Source organism: Agelaius phoeniceus, chromosome 8 (assembly GCF_051311805.1).
Source record: "Agelaius phoeniceus isolate bAgePho1 chromosome 8, bAgePho1.hap1, whole genome shotgun sequence".
In the NCBI taxonomy this organism is placed as follows: domain Eukaryota; kingdom Metazoa; phylum Chordata; class Aves; order Passeriformes; family Icteridae; genus Agelaius; species Agelaius phoeniceus.
In genome coordinates, this window is record NC_135272.1 from 24,226,056 (window position 1) to 24,248,045 (window position 21,990).

Genomic DNA, 21,990 nt, shown 5'->3' on the forward strand with positions numbered 1-21,990 from the left:
CAGTAATTTTTGCAACATAGAAAACTTGAGGTACTGTAGTCAAGATTGTTTTGACAGACACTTGAACATGTAAGATCTCTCATCTGTGTGTGAAATGGGATGAGTGCCAGCTGTGATGTCTTAGTGTTCATGGTGCAGCAATACAGATGTTACATTTTGTAGAAATAGGTTTCTTAAGAGAATGGGAAACCTTCACTTTGTGAATGGTGAACCTTCACTCCTAAACAGCCTTTTGAAGATAGAAAGGATCATTACCTCTCTTAAAAATCTTCTGTGATTTGTTTGGGGGTTCCTGGTTCTGAAGTAAGGCTGTACCTACCTTTAAAATCTTTACAGTAACAAAAATACATCCAGATTTCAAACCCAGTGTATAATCCAAGGGCAAATACATTGTGCCAGAATAAAACTAGGAAGGTTTTGTATGGCTATCCATTGTAGAAGATGGTGAGACTAATTTTCAACCTATTAGACCTCTTTTGCATATGCTATACCACTGCAGTAGAGCTCTACTTCCAAAGTGAACAGCTGGAAATTTATACAGTGCTTGTGGTCTTCGGGATTTCCACTGCAGTAACTGACTCAGAAGCCATTCTCTTTTGTAAAAAAGAAGATAAACTATCTTTCATTTGCACCCTCTCCTTGAGACAGACAAGCAACTGGCCCAAATAATTAATAGATCAGATTAAACTCTTTTAATTGTTTAGAATTTGTGTGGTTTGTTATACTTTTCACAATGTACTTCTGAACCATGTATATTTTTTCATTTTGTTAGCAGATTGTCATCCTCTTTGATATCTCCTTCACAGCCCAGGCATTTCTTCTTTTGTGTTGGGGTGATGGAGCCCATATTCACTTATCCCTAGGCAGTGTTTGCAGGGATCAGTCCCCAGCCTCACTCAGGATTGCACTGCCTGCTGGTGCCAGAGCATTTCCATTCATGCTTTGATGCCTGACCTATATATTTCATCACCCAAATAATTTGTGTGGAGATGGGGCAAAACAAATTGGCACTTTTAACCCATATTTGCTGCCTCTCTGTATTATGGTGAGCTTTGATTGTGAGCAGTCCTTTTGTAATGCTAATTAACTTGCTTCATAGTATTTACTACCTCTAATCATCATTTTTATCCAGTAGAACGCTCATTGTCTGTTTTGCCTGTGAGGCTTTATCTAAATGATGAAAAAGGGTCCTTTTAAAATTGTGTGCTGACATCTTGTGAAATACTCCTTAACATGGTTTTCCATCTTTAAAGTCAGCTAATAGAATTGGAAAGACATTAAGATTGTGTCTTCACAACAACGTGTTAAAGGTATTTTTTATTGCATTAGCTATCTCAAGTTTAAAAAGTACCCTTTTATCATCACCATGTACCCTGAGAGTTTAATGAGACAGTGCTAATATGGATTTTTCTATTCACATTAACTTTATATCAAATACAAATTACTGAAAGATTAAAAGCAGTCTTTCACCATCTGATGTTAAAAATGGGCTACTCGCTTAAATTAACATTAGTTAGAAGCACACCCTCTTTTTCATTGAGAAAGCTCCACCACAGAAATGATCTTGATCTTGATGTCTAGAACAATTACTTTGGGTGATAGAGCTTAGGTCATGCTTCCTAAAAATGATGTGAATAAAATTACTTACAGAATGGATAAGAATTACTTATAATTTAGCACTGTATTCTGAATGGAACTCTGTTCATAATTATTTTTGCAACTAAGAATAATATATTATATATTACTGCTAGAATAACATTAAAATTGATAAACTGTGACTTACTAAGAAGAAATCATTTGTGCATGATAAAGTGGTAGTTTATCTGTTCTTTGGGCAAGAAAAGAGCAGTACACTGCCATTTTTGGAGTCTGCTGAGATCCAAATGTTCTAAACGTAGGGAAACTAAATTTATAATAAATCATTTACAGTTGGGAATTACAGACATATTCTTATAGGAGTTAGAAGCATAAGTGGATTTCAAATTATTTGCTATCTTATTATTTCAGCCATATTAACATGTATCAAATACCAGAGTATTTTTTTTTTGTGCTTGAAAATATTTATCACTCACTTAATTAAAGATATCCTTAAGTATTGTAGTTGTTACAGAATACAAAGATTAAAAGTGCCTAAAAATTTTGAATTTTACTCTTGAAAAATCCTAAAATTAGACTGACTTGGTTTTGCAAATGTGAAAATGCAAAAAGTATGTGAAAGAAAGAGGATCAGAAACACTTCTAACTAGTGTGTCATGTTTTTAAGTAGAGCCCCAAATCCTCCAGAGATGGTCTTCTGCCAACCCTGCAGGGGTTCAGATCAGTGTTGGTGTAAAAACCATTGGTACTTTAAACAAAACTCTGGACAACTGGAGGCCCTGTCAGACCCCTTACTGACTAAAGCAGGAGAGAAGTGGCCTTTTTAATGCTTCCTGAAATGTTGGCCCTGTGATATATTGCCTGTTTATGTTAAATTGTTAAGTGACGCACTGAAAGGATGCTTTTTATGACTAATATTTTTATTATGTTGAATTTAAATTCAAAGTCTGTTATCTCAATTTCAAATTTATACTTTAAATTGTGGCACCATAAATATGGAATATATGTTTGTTTATTCTGTTTTAAACAAACAAACATTTTAACTGTTTTTCTTGGATTTCTTGACAACTCTCAGTAATGGTGATGCATTAATGTATGTGATATATATTAGTTCTGTATTAGATAATACGTCTATGCACTTTAATAATATATTTTATGTCACTCTAGAATTTTTTTTGTTGAGCAAACATCTTTGTAATGTGATTTAATGGCACGCTTAAAATGTTTTCCTCTGCTTTGTGTTGGCTTTTAGAGTGAGTCTTTGCTGCAACAGAAAACAAAAGAGCAAGAAGTTGCTTTGACAAAAGAGACTCTTCTCCGTATCAATGACTTGAAAGTAAGGTTCCCAGGAAAAACAAATGAAGAATCTGAATTAATTATAGAAGATGTAAGTATCTATAAATAAGAAAGAAGAACAGGCTAGACATTGTTTAGGCTACTGAAATGAAGGAAAGTAAAAAGCTCAATCTATGATTCATTAGCTCCTGTGGCCTTAAAACTTCCAGAACTCAGGATAACTCAAAAGAATTTGAAAGCTTGGAGCTTTGCATCCTTTCTGACCTTAAAAGCACAGCACTGAAAACATTCCTGTGTCCTTATAAAATATGTGAGAAATAATCAGGAGGGTTAGGAAAATTCAGTTTTTCATTGTAGAGAGAGTTCAAACTTTTAAGTAAGCCAAGAAGAATGTTACAATTCATATTTCATCTGATATTGTTAAAACAGACCCCGACCTGTTTAATTTGCTCTCAAGCAGGCATACTAGAGAACTCAGAATGGTATGCTGCAGGCAGAATGGAGGTTGGGGGTCATAAAGAACACCAGTCTCATGTGCTTTTTTGGCTCTTGTAGTCTACCAAATTCACCTTTCTCACATCTAATGTTGTCCTGAGCCTTGGAGTTTGGTATCAAAGACAAGTGAAACAACGCCAAAATAAAGGTCAATTAAATCCCAATACTTGATATATAAGCAGAAATTGCATGGTGTCTAAATACTTTGTAAATATTTAATGCAAAGAAGCTGACAGGATGGAAAAGAAAAAAATAAAGATGGATCTTCTCTTGTCATTTTAAAAGGAAAATTGAAAGGATTCAAACTAACCTGTGCTCTGATGTAGTGAGCACCGTCCTTGATCTGTTAAAATTCATCTGATTTATTATCTGGCCAGAAAGGTCCTGAGCTCTGTGAGCTTCCAGGATGCTGATTATGTTCTAGCAATCTCTGCTGCTACATTGGCGTGGGAAGGAATTCTTCTGTAGTGATGGTTGGTTTGGTGCTGGTGGAAGATAGTACTCACCAGCAGCAGGTTGGGTTTCTCAGCAGCAGAGCTGGAACGCTCCATGAGACGCCGTCCCTGATGCCCGAGCGCGTGGTTCTGCGCGAGCCGGCTGCGAGCGCTAATGTGGCGCTGCTTCCTTGCACAGCGCCAGCCTGGGGAGCCCCACACCTTCCTGGGGCACAGCTCGTGTAAAATTCATCTGGCCATAACCAGTTCCTGATGGGAAAGAGTTCATCATGAAGGAAAACGAGTGCTGGCGAGACAGAACTTGTTGAAGGTCCGGAGTAGAGTAGAAAGATAAAATAATAAAACAAGAATAAAAATGTATGTTTGCAGCTTGAGCAATTTGGGAGCACTTAGATTTTGTGAGAGTGTTGCAGTTCATATATGATTATTTATAGAAAGGATGATTTCCAGGTATGTCCAATGTCCCATTTGCAGCAAAACCCCTCACTATTTAAATAGATCAGCAGTTATGCATTCTTGAACTTACTACTCTCAAAAAATCTGAGCCGAGTCAGTCAAGACAACTTTCTAACTGCTTTGTAGTGTATGATTGTCAGAATCAGGTAGAAAAGAGGGTGGTATTAAACTGAAGCATCACACAGATCTTTGCAAATGTTGCCCCACATAAATTTCCAAATATTTTGCTATTTCTTTTAGAGAAAATTTCTCAGCAGTCTTTTAGATGCTCACATTTTTAATGGTTAGGAGTGCTTGTGATTGAAAGACCAGCTTTCAGTTGTTTTCATGTGTATTTTTTAACTTGTGTTTTACAATGACCACAGATTATGGATAATTGGAAGTATCATAAAACAAAAGTGTCATCCTATTGGTTGGTAAAACTGGATTCAGCAAAGCAACGAAAAGTAAGTGACATTTCATTTTCAGAAGGTCATCTAAAGTAAGTAGATGCATAGCTGTGTTTCTACTGGTGTTTAGCAGTAGCTGGGAGGGACTTGAGATGCTAAAATATAGGCTAGTGGTACTAACATAGATATGCATTAATTCAATTAAAGGACATTATGCTCCATATTTGGAGAAACATGATTGGTCTGGATTATAATTTAAAAATCAATTTCTCAAAAAATTAGTCTTCTAAAAAAAAGCAAACGAATGATTAGTGCTTGCATACCTAAGTTCTAGCTAATGTTCTTAGAAGGGTATTCACTTGGCAGATTTGATTGATAAGGACTACACCAGTCAGCAGTTTCAGACCAGGCATATTAAAACTGCATTAGAGGTAGTGATACTGCACTTGTCTGTTGAAGTATTTGACCCACAGTATTAGAAGAGATCATGCTGAATAAAAAATGGACCTACCAAGCAAAGAATTTTCTCCTTTAAGCGTTATTTCAGAAAGTCTCCAACAGAGGGTGGTTCTGCCCTTTATTTGACTGGCAGTCATGTTAAACCAAGGGCACATGTACAAAGTCAGGATGACAGAGATTGATGTGCCAGGTTGTTACTTGCAAGAACTGCACAATCAGAAATGTGGACTTTTTGCTCTTCTTGTGAGGACATCTTTTACAACTTTAGGAGACTTATAATTCCTGAAGCACTAGTGAGCCCTTCATCTTTGCTTGCACTGGAAATGATTTGCCTTTTTTTTAAACTGCTTTTAACCTCAATCCCTTCAAGCAATCAGATAGTTATTCTTAGAAGGGTAGTTTATAAAAACGGATTAACTTTGACAATGACATTGCAGCTGAGGACTGCCAAATGTCTTTTGTTGATTTGAAAGAAGTATGTTTTATATTCCAATGAGGTGGGTGAAGGAGAAATGAGCAAGGTGGAGAATATTTATGCAAGTAAGAAATCTGTCTCAAAGGTACCTTTTGCAACTTTGTGAAATACAAAACGGAATCTCAGTCCCCTTCACTCTTACTTACTGGGAAATTCTAACACACAAGAAGAAAATACCTGGGCAATGTACTAGATTGCACAATGTTCATACCTGGCAGCTGTATTTGCTTAACAATTATTCAACATGATATAGGAAAATTAAACTTAAACTTATATTCTTAGTGTGTAATGTTCTGTATTACAGCATGGGTACAGGAGGCATTCAGAAGTAAGCTGAGAATAAACCAATTAAATCAATTCATGTTAAAAAAAATTTAACATCTAAGACTTTCAATAAAAAGAGATTTTGGTATGGGAGGAGTTATGACTGCTTCATGTTGCATCACTTTACATAATTTCTTTAAAAGTGTTTTGATGGTTACCAGAGGGTTTTGAATATGCCCTTTCATAACATCTTGTTCTGTTATACCTAGATAATTTGTTTTGTTAAAGTAAATGATGTAAATTAAAGAGAAAAATGAAGGCAAGCTAGGGAAATTAAGTTAGAAAAATGAAGATGTAGGTTTCATGAAGTTCCAGCCCTTGTGCAATGCCTTGTCTCTTTTCTTAAATGGATGATTTTTTTTTGCCATGTTTGCGCATTAAGGACAATTAACCAGCACATTTCCTGCACTGGCATATTGGCAATATCAGCACAGTAAAAACAGCAAAAAAGATTTTTTTTTCCAGACTACTTGGCAGCCTGTGGCTTGCTCTAAGATGTTCAGTTTTTAGTTTTCTTCAACTCCAGGTACTACAGTAAAAGAAAAAGCTCTACACTGGCATCGTTGTTTTTAGCCTGTGTCTTTTGGACTAGTGAGAGAGTCTATACAGGGTGGTATTGTTCTTTTTCACACGAGGAGATACTATTTGTCAGTGTAAAACCACAAAGAAATGCAGGGCTGATTCTTATGTGCTTTAGGGACTGAGTTGTTTCAGATGTGTGTTTGGCCACAGATACCAGCCTGTGTGAGGGAATGCCTTGGACAGGTGAGACACAAGGAAAAGGGCTTGGGAAGCATGAAGGCTGATGCTGCTAAGGAAGTGTCTGAAAGTCTGAGCCTGTCCCACAGGCATGGGACAGTCCAAAACCTGGGCTTAGCTCCTGCTATCACTAAAAAAGATCAGCACCCTTAGATTTTAATATCTTACTCCCTCTATCTCGCTCTTTAGGGGGAGTAGGCCATGGGTGTGAGTTTTAGTGCAACTGACACCTGCATTCATAATGATTCCCAACAGAGAGGACAGTATTGTATTTACTTTGGGCTATTATGTACCTGGAATTACTGCAAGACCTGTGCATGCAGACTAATCCCAGGTCTTCAAAAAGAGTTTAAATAACATGGGAAAAAACATATTTCATCAAGGCTCTCATTATTAGGTATCTATAGATTTTCTGCCCATTAGGGGTACTAAAGAGCTTCCTTGTGCTATTGCAAGCATGTTGTATATTTAAGCTTTATTTCCTTCATTGTCACACAATTTATAAACAACATTTTTTTTTATCGGATCTAAAAATTGCAATTCCACACCATTCTTCCATAATTTACTGTTCTACTAAATCTCTTTAACCTTTTGAGAACCATGATTCACTACGTGAATCGGTTTGTCTTACGTATCTGAAAGTTTCCAGGGAAAGCATTGTACCTTCTATTTTATAAAATCTTATACCAAATTAGCAAGTACCTCCATCTGTTTAACACCCACTTGAGTGTGATTGTTTTTTTGGAAGATGCTGTTATGCAAAAGAGGAAGAGAGGGTGTTTCCTTTAAAGGAAATTTCATGGATTTAACTCGCTTTTTTGTTGATAGTTTACGTGCACTGTAGGCTTTTTTTATAGGACAGATTTTACACTGTTCAGAGTGTCAGTATGTGGTCCAAATACTACTTTGGTCACAAAAATATTCCCTGACTTATTGATAGTATCTAAGTAGACAGAATCCAAGACACTCTGGAGTCTGATTCTCTCCAGGGATTATGAAGGGAACATAGAGGACTCAGTTAAGAGAATGTCCAGATATTTAAAAGCAGGCACTATGAATCCCACCTTCTTTCCCTGCCCCAGTTCAGTGGGATGTGCAAAGGTGTATCCAGGACTCTGGTAAGTTGGATGTGCAGCTGTCTAGCACTATACTGAATGCAGCTCAGCTTTTATGCTCTTGCATTTAAATGTAGTCCATATGTAATAAATCCATGGCGTGCTGATAAATGTTTCTATTTTAAATATCTTGCTGATTATTTTCTTAGTGATTTCACCACTGTCTCTTGCCAGGTACACTAATATGGTTTTATATAGGGTAACACTGAGCTTAAAAAGACATTAAACCAAAGGCAGTTTGTAGTTTTCCAGGACATTTTAGTTCTTTATAAAATAGATTTTACAAGGGAGTGGGAAAAGAAGACATACAGTGCTTGGGTTGATTAAGTTGCTTCTAGTCTTTAATTGTGTCAATTTTGTTTCTTTTACCCTTTCTGTGATTTAAACTAGCTAGTATTGAACAGACTGAAAAAACAGAAATAAACTTTTCAGTAGTAAGAATAAAATGCTTTGATCTGGCTTTGCAAAATGTTACTAACAGAAAGAACATATAATAAAAGTTAGCTGATGACTGCACAGAAACGAACCCCAGACCTCTGTAGGAATGTACAGGTATGCAGTCATATGTACAGGGATAGCTGTCTGTATGCATGATGGGCATCAGCCATCAGCTGGGTTTGGACATTTTGCAAAATGTCTTTGATTTACTTGGAATGCTCTCTCCTAGGTTTTGGATATAGTCAGGACAAGTGTCCGTGCAGTTCTACAGCATGTCTGGAAAGCTCCAGACATTGAAAATCTCCATCTCTACCGTCTTTTTAACCGTCTATTTAATCGCTTACTTTGGAGCCACGGCCAAGGCCTATGGAACTGTTTCTGTAATTCAGGGTAAGCCAATTTTTCTTTTCTTCTTCTTCATAACTTCACACTTACAATCAATGCTGGTGTACTTTGTTGCTCATTTTCATTCACAAGAATGATGTAATACATTGAACTTGTTTTAAAAGCACGTTAAGATACATAGTAGAATTAAATCTAGCAATCAAAGCCAACCTTTTCAGAAATGGAATCAAACATTAAGTAATGTATTTAAAATTTAATAATCTAAGGAAAAAAAATATAATCAAAATATTTTAGCCTTAAGTCAACTCTTGCTGGATGGTGCATGATTTTTAAACCAGACCACTGTGTCAAACATGGACTTGCCATCAACAGAAATCACAGTACCTATTTGTGCTCCAGATCAGATGTGTTGTTCACATATAGTCATTTATCATATGTGGAGAATTCACACATTACCCTTGTTAATTGTTTCCCAAGAAAATGGATCACAAGAAGAAGAGGGATCTGAGGGATCCAAATGATCAACAGGTCTTTTATCATCATATCATTGCTGAAGGCTTGTTGTTGTGCAAGCTGTTAGGGTTCTTTACAATTTTTCTATCCTTCATGCTAGCAGAGGTGTGTAAAGTCTTGAGTACAAGCTCAATTATTTTGTTGTCATATAATATTATAAGTGGAGTATATTTTATATATACTCCAGTATATAAGTGGAGAATCTTTGTCAATATTCTTTGACAAAGATCCAGTTCCTTGTAAGAGGAGTTGTTATATATAAGATTCTAAAAATACTGTAGAATATATAAATATCCAGTATGTATAACTATCACTCTGCATGTAAAACACTTGTTACAGATAATACAGAATTCATGGAAGAAAACAAAAAGGCTGTTTGCACCTCGCCAGTATGTTGTTTATTCAGTTACAAGCATCCTTCTTACCCCATAACACAAAACTGAGAACTCATGACAGTACTTCTGTAGCAGAGTAGGCAACTTTTCATCACTCTTTTCCAAGAGTTCATTGTGCCATTTTAAAGAATTGGAATAAACGGATTGGAATAAACATAGGGTGTGTGTAGAATTTTTGAGAAACATGTTGGGAAAGAGGTATTAATATGCTGATTCAGGAACAATATTACTATATGAAAATCCATTAAGGAGTGTAGTGTGTTCACTATTCATAAGATAGATGTCTTGGGAGAAGAGTGGAGCTAATGGCCTTTAGGTTTCCTCTTGCTGGTTAGATCTCTGCTAGGTATGTGCTATTTTAATGAAAAGAAAGAACAAAGAAAATCTCTGTGAAAAGAAGGTCATGTAATGGGTTTCATAAAGGTTGATTTGTTTTGCTGTATAATAAACAATTAAAACTAATAGAAGAAAACTAGAAGAACCAGTTGACTTCAGATGATTATACAAAGAATAACACATGATTGACCACATTGCACAATCCAGTATAATACTCTTTTTTTGTATCTGGTGAGGAGTCTGTGATTTCTTACTAATGCATAGAAGATAAGGTTACAGCATAACCAATTAAATTTAGGAAACAGAATTCTGATACCTGTTGATTGCAGTATAATGGAGAATAAACTGGATCTGTCTAACACATGAAGGAAGTTGCACAGGCACATTTATATGAAAGTTCATTAAAATTCATGTGTATGTTTCCAAATCTCAGCTTTTGTTATGAGGGTAGCTATCTAGTATTAGTTCATAATCAGTCACAGTTGCAGCAGGCCATATATTATTTGTCACTGAAAAAATGCCACTTAACTGTAGAAAAGTTATCACAAAGTCCAGAACCTAAGGAATTTATCAGGAAAGTTTCTTCTACAGGATTTCTGAGTGAATGGAGTGAATTATAATATCATTACGTGTAGCAATGTGAATCTGTTGAAGGAATGTAATACTTGGACTGTCATCTTGCTACTTCCTACCAACATGACTTCATGAGGAAAGACTGAAGACAAGAGATTAATTTCTATATAAAAATACATGTGGACAGTTCCCAGACAGAAAACAATTGAGAAAAATATATTAAAGAAAAATAGTAGTATTACTTAATGATCTTAAGAGCTCATTTCCAACCTAAATGATTCTATGATTATTCAGTTTGTGAAATTAAAGTTTTGATGTATACAAACAATACTTAAACAATTGTATGAATAATAATTAAAGAAAAATGCTTGCATCATTGACATCTATGTTTGCAATGAAAATTCTGTAGGACTGAATGTTTTCAGCTGGGACATACATCTAGACAGAGGAGCCAGGCTGACAAATCAGTTAGCTATACATACAGCTCCTTTTAGTCATAAATGGTCTTAATTCCATCCTAATCATAGAATCATTGACTCATACAATATTAAGGGGTTGGAGTGGACCTTATAGATTATCTAGTCCCAGCCCCCAGCCATGGACAGAGACACCTCCCACTAGACCAGGTTGCTCAAGGCATTTTCCAACCTGGCTTTGAACACTGTCAGGGTTGAGGCATCCACAGCCTCCCTGGGAAACCTGTGCCAGTGTCTCACCACCCTCACAGTGAAATGCAGCTCAGTTTAAAAAAATCTTACTAGGCAGGAGTGAGCTTGCTGGTTCTGTGATGTTGTTTGAAGGATGAACTTTCTACATGGGCATTGTGAAATCTACTGCTGCTCTCTGTGGGCAAGGCTAAATCAGCCTGGATGCTATGTTGAAGCCAGATGCAGCAAATTTTCCTCACTCTGTGAAGTGCTTCTTTCATACACAAACAAAAAAGCTCAAGCTTACAAACCATCTGTGCTACTGGATAATAATTGGATAATAATTTTGTCCAAAAAAAGTCTTCACAAGCACCACGTTGCCTTTTAAAGCAGATTGAATGATGTATAATGTGGTCAGAATTTTGCACAAACAAGATGTATGAGATGTATGCAAAGAACTATTTATTGTAGTCTTCTGTGCTGAAACACACCTGGTTTATATGGATGTGGTAGGCCTTGGTGGCTTTTTTTTCTCAAAGAAAAATGGCTTCATAAGAAAACAAAAGGATTATTTCTATAGATGTACTCTGCAAGTTGCACTTAAGTGTAAATAACCAACCCATGTGACCAGAGGAAATAATAAGCAGTATTTGGATCACTAAACTGAGAGACTCTCTTCATATGATTTTTTGGATAAGGAAGCAGAACACATACTAATCTCCTGTAAATTAATTTCATACTTGTTTCTTAGTATCATGTACTTAAAATAAAAGTATTATTATGCTGTGTGGACATTTAGAAATAATTTCTTACTTTTATTAATTCCTTTAATATCATAATTTCATTCAGGAGGTAGCCAGTTAAAAAGAATAAGTGTTTTGTGTTACTCCTGTTGTAAGACAAATATACAATTTTGTGACCATAACTCTTTACGTGCTACACTGAAGTAATGGCTCTGTAAACACTTCAGGGAACAAACCAAATGAAAAATGGCAGTGGACATTTCCCATATAAAGATTAATTTCTTACCTTGTGTTTTGGACTCAGCATCTGCCAGTATTTGTGTTAAATAGTATAAACCTTTCCTGTACCTCTCCTGCAAGGTCGTGCTTTTTCTCTTGTTCCTCAGTTGTTAAATCTGATAAAAAGCAATAATGCTCTTAGATTGCAATTTGTGACAGAGACCATGAATTTGTTTCTTTTTCCATAATAGGAGCTCTTGGGAAACCACATTTAGTAAAGGCTCAGAGGCTCTGACTCCGGAGCAGCTCCAGTGTTGCCAGCGAATAGTACAGCTTTGTAAACACTGCCTGCTGGTAGTTTACAAACATTCATCAGATGCAAGAGGATCCCCAACTGGGATGAGCCACCACTGGGATGATGCAAGGTATAAATTTGAATATTTTCCTCCTAAGTTGTATCTATAAAGGATAGTACTGGAACAGGTTTTATTCCATATTGCTACCACTAAATTTTTGCCTAAGTCTGGTTCCCTCTGTATTTAAGAAAAAACCCTACCAAACTCCCCAGAATATCCCTTGATCCTGACTTTCAGTCATTCTAATCTCACTACCCCAGTCATGAAGCACTACCAAAAGAAAACTTGACATACACATCTTGTATGTCTTATTAAACTTCTGTAAACTTGTGTACATCTTGTACACTTATTAAACTCTTGATTGCCTACTGCCTAATTAGCTGCAGCAAAGGCTTTCCAGAAAGTGAACTGAAAATCTCCTTTCTTCCCATTCTCAGATCCCTCAAAGTCAGTGTTTCCAGATTTGCATTCCTAGAGGTATCCTAACATGTCAGATACTTCTGGCTTCACATTCGCAGTGGGCTGCTATAGGGGCACAGCTCCAGCCAAGGGTCAGGTAAGTGCCATCTGATTTACTGTATTGCACAGTTTTGCAAAGTTGATTTCCAAAATCTATAGACCAAAAGTTTTATTATTCCATTTTACAGAGCATAAATATATTTTCAAACCTTGCAAAACAGCATCATATAGTAAAATAATTATTTGGCACTTACCTGATTCTCCATTGGCTGGTTTAGTTCCCCAACTGGATACAATAGGGGTTATAATATTATCAGTGTAGGGATTACTGAGAATGCTCCAACTATGGCAGTCAATAATTTGCAATTAAACAGTCATAGACAGAGAATTAAATGTCAGTTTTAAATTACTTAGGATCCAAATTCTATCCCATTTTAATTATTTTATATATAAAAATTACAAATGCTTTGTTTATAAAAAAAATATCTTGCATGTATTGTTTCATAGAAGGGCTTTGTGATTTAAGCATTATGTGAAAAACAAATTTTTGATATATTATCTATTAAACTTATTTTATTACTTAATTGCTTACTTGATATAGGTCAGATTAGTTATTTGATACACTGGACCCATGCATTATTGACATGTGGATCTTAAGACACTCTAACATAATTTAAAGCCAACCAGAAACTAAATTTGTTTGATCACAGCAAAAGTAGAAGTATGTTAGCCACAAACCAATCATATTCAATATTAACAGCTACTGAGTTATAGCAGGAGTACGGTAAAGTCATTTGGATTAGCTAAGACTAGAAAATCTCAACGTTTTTATTGCCTTTATAGTTAATACTGCAGAAAATTCTATATCATGACCAACCACAAGCTATTCAAACAGATCAGATTACTCTAATGTACTCAACTAACAGGCTTGCCTTTGGAATGCAATGAAAGGGATGGTCCAAGAGAACTTTCTCATCTCCAGTTTCTGTATTTCTTTGGATGCTGAATGGAAGTTATTCATGAATTTCATAGGCTGGAGGAATCTAAGCCCTCTATATCCTAAATATCAGTAATGGAGTGTCAAGACAACTCTGATTAAAGTTACAGTTAAATGTTTCATCTAGACATGAATACAGCAATATGCCAGTTAACCATGATATTCTGAATTTGTGAAATAAATTCTCTTGTCTGTTACAGCCCACAATTGTAATGAACTACTTTTCTAGAAGTGGGAGAACCACAATACCAATTCACTTTTCACATAGGTTTCTGTTTTTAGTGAATCTCCACTACTAATAATAGTTTTCCTGATTCTCCATAAAATTGTGTGGTGCAAGAAAATATTACAGTATAATGTAAAAAATGTATGGAAAGTCATTTTTTTCAAGACTTTATAAAATCTAATTTGAAGAACTTTGTTTTTTCTGAGCACAAACATTTTTTTTGTTTGTGTTTAAGAAACAAATGTTTGTGAAACTAAAGGTCTCACAGTTTACAAATAGATAGCTCTTTAGCTGGGAAAATTTATTTGTATGGGGATAGATAAAAAGATAATGAAAACTGCCACAGAATTCTTTAATAACTTCTCAAATTTCTTTTCAATTCTAGCTCTTAACTCTAAATCCACTAAGTAAATGAAACAATAGGATTGCTCAAAAACTATACCAAAGTCTCTTAAAAAATTAGCTAAAATCAATCTGTGTAAAAAGTCATAAATTAACCTGTGTTACGAAAAAAAAAAAAATCTCCCACTAGGTCCTTACAGCTTGCTAAATGACCTTATCTATTACCTGGCATATTCTCTGGGAGTACTGGAGTTTTTTACTGTATCATCAAGCAAAGGTAGGACTTGGTCTGGTGATACAGTGAACTGTCAAGCTCACCAACAACCCATTCCAAATCAGACTTTATTTTTTCACAAATTCTTTAAAAAATATGTTGGTGAGATGGTTTTTCTCAACCTTAAACAAAGCACATGTGTACACTTTCTCATATAGATTGTTCCTCTTGACACAGTGCTGCTGTTTCTATCCATGGGATCAGTCTGACCAGTCTTTTAACTTATTTGTCATTAATCTATATAATTCGCTAGAATTGCACAAGAATTTTTAAGCAATAATTTATACAATGTGTTGTGTTAATCCATCCTAACATTGACATAATTAATTGTGAAACTCTGATTTAGTATGGATGTTATTTTTGCATACTTTATTGACTTCTATAATTAACTTTTAGTTAATTACGGCATGAAAATATTTAAGAATTTGTGTTAGGTATATGATAAACTGCTGTTTGTATTTTTAGATTAAATACAAACTATAGAGTTGCCTGAATTTAAAAGGTAAATAGTCACTGATGTGAATTGAATTACTAGGTTGTAGGATCATTTCTTCCTTTACTACAGTAGTGATAACATGTCTTAGAACATTAGAGATGGAAATCTTGGTGTTTAATCAGTTTGATTTTTTTTACGATCCAACTTTTTATAAGATGGTTTTTTGCCCAGTTTAAATTAAACAGAATTCTGTTGTTTACACAGGATTCCATTGTTTATTTATTTAATGGCTTGAAACATAAAACTGGAAAGATGTTTGATCCTCATACAAGAGAGTTTAGATTCCTTTTCTGAGTTAGTTTGTGCCTATTGCCCTCTGTGTTTCATAAATAGCATTTACTGTACTGAGTTTCCTGCACACACCAATTATAAAGTCTGGCACATTAACAACTAGTTCTTTTGCTGTTCAATGTTGCTTTGTCTGTAAACTTTGCTGTATTTTTCATATCCTTTCTAGGTGTTTATTGCCAAGACCTTCACTGTTCATCCTGAAACCATCCTCATCCAAACTTAGCTGCAGTCCATCTGGATCGCCTCGCCCTAACATTTTGTTCACACACAGATACAGTCACTTGTGAAGTAAAAGGAAATTGCTGTTGTAAATAATAGCACTCAATTTCTTTTTTTCTTTTTTTAACTTGTGATGGAGCTAAACATAAGCACTGTTATATATTCTTTACCATCATATTATAATAAAATTTAGCTGAAAACCTACTGTAAAAGCATAGCTTTTCTGGGAACATAATAAACTTTGTTAAGTTGTTTACACACACATGTGAATGTGTAGATCTTACTAGGTTTATAAGTAACTCCTTCCTACTAGAAATGTTATTTTTGCTGCAGAATATATAAAATGGAATTGTTCTTGAAGATTCTATTACAGTATTATATTATTTTGTAAGTACAATACTTTGACTTGAAAATTATTTATTGTAAACTATATTATTTATTGTCTCAAATGTCCTTTAACAAAGCAGATAATTAGAAAACTCTTGCAGAACAGTAAAACTGTAACAGTTATCAAAAATAATCTGATCAGTTCTTGGATATGTTTAAAATAAACCCCAAAACTCTGTAAGCCAAACCTAAAGCAGACATATTTTTATTTCTCCTCTGAAATGACAAGATCTATTTAATATTGCTATTTTTCTTAAGGGACATGATATAGTATCTTTTAGCCAAAGCGAAGGCATCTAGTACACAAACAGTAAAATATCAGTTTAGGCATTCACTTCCTAATTGGATTCTTGTAATGAAATGGAAGCCAATGTTTGTTTCCAGGTTTTCATTCACATTACCTGTGTCCTGTGCCTTTAGGTTTCCTTTGGGAGCAAGCAGTCATCCTCAGCTCCACACGCATGCATAGTGCATAGTTTTTCTGTTACACTGCCTAAGTGGTAAAGCAGACATTTTTAGGAAATACTGCAGCTGTAATGTATTATTTAAAACTTAAACTAATTGGTTTGTTGTAGTTTTTAGCATGCAATCCAGTACCTACTGTAGAATGTATCTTTGCAATGGACAGTATTTTCTAGATTGCTGACACTTTTAAATGTTGGAAATCTAATTCACTAGAAAGCTCTCATTCAGATCTAGATTCCTGAGGCTGGCTGAACAGCACAAAACCAAAATGAGCCAGAGCAGGAACCTAGTATTTACAGGATTTATAGCCTGAAAACATCATTTGGGTTTTGATACATACAGCCATTCATCCCACTCAGCATTGTGCCATGTGAGCCTTATTCATTAGAGAAATAATTATTAAAGGAATCAGTTACTCTAGATTTAAAAATAATTAAGTTTTTTATTTGAGTGAAGAACAGAGTAGTTATTATTTACCAAAGACTCGTGTACTTATGAATCATTTAATCCTGAAGCGTGTTTGTAAATTATCAATGTATTTCAGGTATACTTAAAAAAATAATTTGGGGGCTAATTATCCTCAGGAGCAAATATGTTAGTGTTTTTGATATCCAGTGATTTAAGACAAATTTAAAAGACATAAGAGATTTGAGACTGAAGTTGTATGGAAATTATTTTTTAAGAAGTTTTAGTCATAGGATATATAAAAACTGGGAATTTGGTTGAGATTTTTGATGCCTGTGCTGTAGTGCCTCAGCTCTAGAATTGCAGAATATATAACAAGAACATTTGTAAACAAATTAAAAAACCCTCTTGCAATTACCAGATCAAATCAGTCATTTGGTCTGGTAAAGTCTTTTTAATTTTTGTGGTAATACTAGTTCAGTAATATAGTATGTTCACATTAATTGTATATCTCTTTTGCTCCATACAGTGACTATTAAAGCATACTCTGGTTATCTGTAACACCTAATAAAAGCTGTAAATTTTCTCTTCTTGGAGGAGGCTTCCATTGCATTCTACTTTTGGCCATAAGGATAAGATCAGCTTCCAGCTTAGCTTGCCAGACTCTAACAGAGCTTTAGGATAGGAGGTTCACATGTCTTTTTCTTTCCTTTTTTTTTTCTAAACTTCACTATATGATTTCTATTTTCGAATGCCAGTGCTGGGCCAGGTCAGTCTGTACAGAATACTCTGCCAAAAGAAAGAGGGCTACTAACCGTACCTATGGACAAATCTAGAAAAAAATTTCATTTAGCATGTACAAAAGCGCACCAGATGGTGGTTTACATCTGACATGACTTAATATATTTGTATTTCTGATAACCTTTCCTAAAGTGGTCATGTGTTCCTAATATATATAATGTGTGAATCAATACCTTCAATAAACATCATGCTACACTTGGCTGCAGCTCCTCAGAACCAGCGCGTGTGCTCTGCGGGTGAATTACGGGCTGCACCTGTAGCCCAGCTCCAGGGAGTGCCGTAGGTGGAAGCAGTTACCCCTTTCCTCTGCAAAACAGCAGCAATTTGCTTTGTGATCACACCAGTGGTTCTAATAAATCTTAATTAGTGGCCGAGAGCTCCTGTAGCCTTTTGACCAGCAGGTCTGCCTGTCCCTCACCCTGGCCCAGCCACCCGGGCTCTGCTCAGGGAGCAGCGAGCTCATGGAGCCCGGCCGTGAGGGCAGCCTCGCAATGTCCGCGCTAGCGCAGCGAGATCCCGGCTCTGTTTCCAGGTGCCGTGTGATGCCAAGCAAAGGAACACAGAGATGTCACCAGCGCTGATCTTTAGCCGGTTCCGACACGACTGGAACGAGGTATTTAATGGTTTCTATGCGGTGTGTCGCAGCACCCGGGACGCGCCGGTGCGTGCCCAGCTCTCGGCGCCGGAGGCCGCAGCCCCGGCCCGCCCGGCCCTGGCAGAGGAGCGGGGAGCGCTGAGCTCCTCGTTTATCAATAACGGCACCTCTGGAAGCCCCGCTGGCGGTTAGTCACGAATATCGCCCTTTTTAAAAATTATTCCTCGCGGTTATTAGAGCTACACGGTTAATTAGTCGGGAGCGGGGCCGGGCACAGGCAAAGGAGGCCGGCGAGGAGCGGCCCCGGGCGGGGCTGGGCGGCAGCAGCAGCGCTCACCCGGCCCCGGGGCTGCGCGAACCGCGCCCGGCGCTCCTACTGTCCCAGCGTAGAGACGGGCTCGGAAATGCTGGTTATTAAAATTTACAAAGACTTCACGCGTTATTTGAGGACCAGAGTAAGGAAATTACCTTTTTGGAACCATTGCTTAAATGATGTTGGAGGGAATGTTATTTGAAGTACATCATAAGGACACCTATTTGTAGACGTTGGCCTTGTAGACCTTGTCCTGCCTCGAAAGACTCTTGTACTCATTATAGAAGAATTAGTCTCTAAGTGCTGACTCTCTGTACTGAAAAGTAAACAAATTACTCAGTGTTTAAAATTACATCTAAAAGGTTTCTTATCTGGTCTAGGAGCTCTAGAACAAATTCACTTTTATATATAAAACTTTAAGTTTATGGTTATGACTTTCCCTGTCATATTCAAGTGAAAATATAAAAAATATGCCCAGAGGGATCTGGATAAGCTGGATTGATCAGCAGAGACCAAGAGTATGAGATTCAACAAAGAGAAATGGACTGCCCAGGGAGGTGGGTGGAGTCACCATCCTAGGAGATGTTTAAGAAAAGGCTGGACATTGCACTTGGTACTGTGCTCTAGGTGACATAGTGGTGTTTGGTCATGGGCTGGACTTGATCTCGGAGGTTTTTTCCAACCTAATTGATTCTGTGAAAAGGCTGAATTGCGTTGATAGTTATAGCATCTAATTTAGGTGTTAGCAAATATGAGTATTTGCAAGTTAGCTTTGCATGCCTTGTTAAACAGTTAACTTGAAGCTGTTGCAATGGGAATCCATTTTCAGGAGGAAATAATTTGCTGTTAAATGGCATTGTTACTGGCAAATCTTTCACTTCAGCATTTGCTAAAAACATTTGTAATTTTTTCTGTATGTGGTAAAATTCCCATGTGTTAGATTGTTATTCTGCATCTGTGTTCTTTGTTCTCTGCCAGCCACCTCTGTGCAGCTCCCTACATTATTGAAATCTCTTGTTAACATATAGGAGTCTTTGTTAGTGTGTAAATACCTGTAGCACTTTAGGACTCTTAAGGAAATGGGGGCAATTTTACCTTTTATGTATATGGAACAAAAGACTCTGCTTGTGGGGAATCAAGGCAGGTGCATTCTTGATATTTTTAACATATCCTCATTTCTTCTTTAAAACAAAAGGCAACATTTTGCAGAGAGGAAGTCTGTTTATACTGAACTGAGCACTGCCCTCCTTTCAACACAGATGCTACAGCTTATGCTATAAAATAATGCAGTGAAGGCCCCAGGTACCCACTGTGTGGGTCAGCCTGCTTTTAGCACCCCAGAGTGAAGTGCAGCCCCTGCCTGGCTGCAGGGGTGTCTGACACGGGTGCCCAGCGTGCCGTGCAGGCTCAGGTGGCTGCACAGCAGTCGGTCCCCTCTGTGCCGGCCCCTGTCAGGACTGATCAGCAGCGTTGTGCAGGGGAGGGCAGCGCAGGGCAGTCACCGCTATCCGCCCTTCCCGTGTGCCCTCTCAACAGCGCTGCTCCCGGCTCCGCAGCACCAGCACGCAGTGCCGCGGGAGGGATGTGCCAGCACGGGCAAAGCGCTGCCTTTCAAGGCTGAGGGGGGCAGCCACGAGGTGGATTGGAGCCCAAAAAGAGTATAAAATGTAAGGGGATATAGTGAGAAAAAACCATTATCCTGGAGATGGTTTCTCATGAAAAGTTTTCCTTGTGCCCACCTTTGTGGAAATTATTTGCTGTTATGGCAAATAATTCTGCCATGGCAGAACAGATGGTTTCACTTAATGCTATATATCATTTTTAACTAAGTGGTGCAATGTCATCTGACTATCCTATATCATTAATGCACAGTCAGTTGTTTCTTAAAAAATTCCCCACAATCCACTGTCTTTTTTGGAAGCTTATCAGAAGGACATAAATGACCTTATTTTCTAAATAGCAGCTTTCAATTTCAAGATTAAAAAAAAAAAGTCATTCAATACTTTTATTTCAAACTTCTATGTACTGCACAGATTTCTTGATCTGACCCAGGTATCAGATTATCACTCTGGTTGTCCTTGCACAAGAGGGATGGGATTAATTTACTTTGCAAAGAGAAATACAGCTCTGAGTGATGCAAGTGGACTCAGCAAAGGTGCATCTGGCAGAAGAATAGACAAATATGAAAAGTCAAAATGTGTTTCTAGGAGAATGCACCTGTGCCCTGAGCAGTCCTTTTGTGCAAGCACCTCTCTGCTGAATGGTTTTGCTCATAGCTGAAGTTGCTCTTACAGCTCTGATGTTGCTTGCTTGTCCAGGAACTTGTGGGTCACATACAGCTACAAGTTTCATTAGTTCTAGTGTTTGTTTGGTAAAATAACTGATTTACCATGTCCCTTACAAAGACATTAAACTCGTCAAACAACTAAACATAGACAATGAGAAGTAGTACAAATAGTCCTGTGCAGAAATCTGGACTTTTTCTGTTAACTAATGAACTGGGACACTGTGCAGTCTAGACACGTTTTTGAAACTGACCGTGTTGTTAAATAGCTGGCAATTTCAGAGATACCTAAGTGTTGTGAGAGTTGGACTTTATTCCATCCCACCTGTCCTTTCCCATTCAGCCCTATTAGGTGATTGCAGGTGTTCTGCTGAGTCAGGCCTCTTCCCTCCCCATGCAGGGTTTGTACTCTCTATGGGTGTGATGTGCTTTTTCACAATTGTGTGGGATTCAAGCCATCTGATTTCTTTTATTCTGATTCAGAGGCTGAACAAAGTAGCTGCAGCAAAATGGCACAGTAGTAGACAAGTGTGCTGTGGGGCAGTTTAACTTCAGTCACGCTGTTGGTTGCTTTGATGTTTGCTCTGGTCTGCATTATGCAGCCAGAAGCAGCTGAGAAATCTTAAAGGCATGGTGAAAAATATGTTCCTCTGGCACTTAAAATAACTTCTGCAAGTATTGGTAAAATGGACCTGACAGGATCTTTCCAAACTTTAATTCAGTTAGTCTCTGGGATGGTTTGCCAGATTATTTATAATGACTGCCTGAAGCTGTGTGGTTGGGTTATACTCACTAAACTTTACTTTATGGCACATCAGACAGAATTGGTGCTTTCCTCTATTTCTATCTGCAGTCGATTCAGCCTGTATGTTCCTCTCCTGTCACCATGGCCTCTGCTTTTGTTTTTGAAACAGAGGAACCCCTAACTCCCTTCAGCTGTGATGTCCTTTTGACCAGCTGAGAGAGAAGCCAAATGCTTTGCTCCACAGGTGTGCTGCTGAGTATGACAGCACTGCTCACAAGTGGTGAATAATGGGAACGCAGGTAGCAAG

The 21,990-nt window shown here is 37.1% G+C and overlaps 1 protein-coding gene across 6 annotated transcripts in view; it reads left to right on the top strand.

Annotated features, from left to right (window-relative positions):
* Window positions 1-17,941, top strand: part of TTLL7 (tubulin tyrosine ligase like 7) — a 65,631-nt gene extending 47,690 nt beyond the window's left edge. For 4 of the 6 annotated variants that reach the window (XM_077182309.1, XM_077182308.1, XM_054638123.2 and 1 more), the window contains 5 exons: window positions 2,849-2,983; window positions 4,664-4,744; window positions 8,487-8,647; window positions 12,280-12,453; window positions 15,636-17,941. In XM_077182309.1, the coding sequence (XP_077038424.1) occupies window positions 2,849-2,983; window positions 4,664-4,744; window positions 8,487-8,647; window positions 12,280-12,453; window positions 15,636-15,756 (672 nt within the window). In that variant the 3' untranslated portion in view covers window positions 15,757-17,941. Of the gene's footprint in view, window positions 1-2,848; window positions 2,984-4,663; window positions 4,745-8,486; window positions 8,648-12,279; window positions 12,454-12,821; window positions 12,941-15,635 lie in introns of all 6 variants that reach the window. The other 2 variants (XR_013183294.1, XM_077182311.1) reach the window with 2 other exon arrangements.
* The last annotated feature ends 4,049 nt before the right edge of the window (window positions 17,942-21,990 follow it).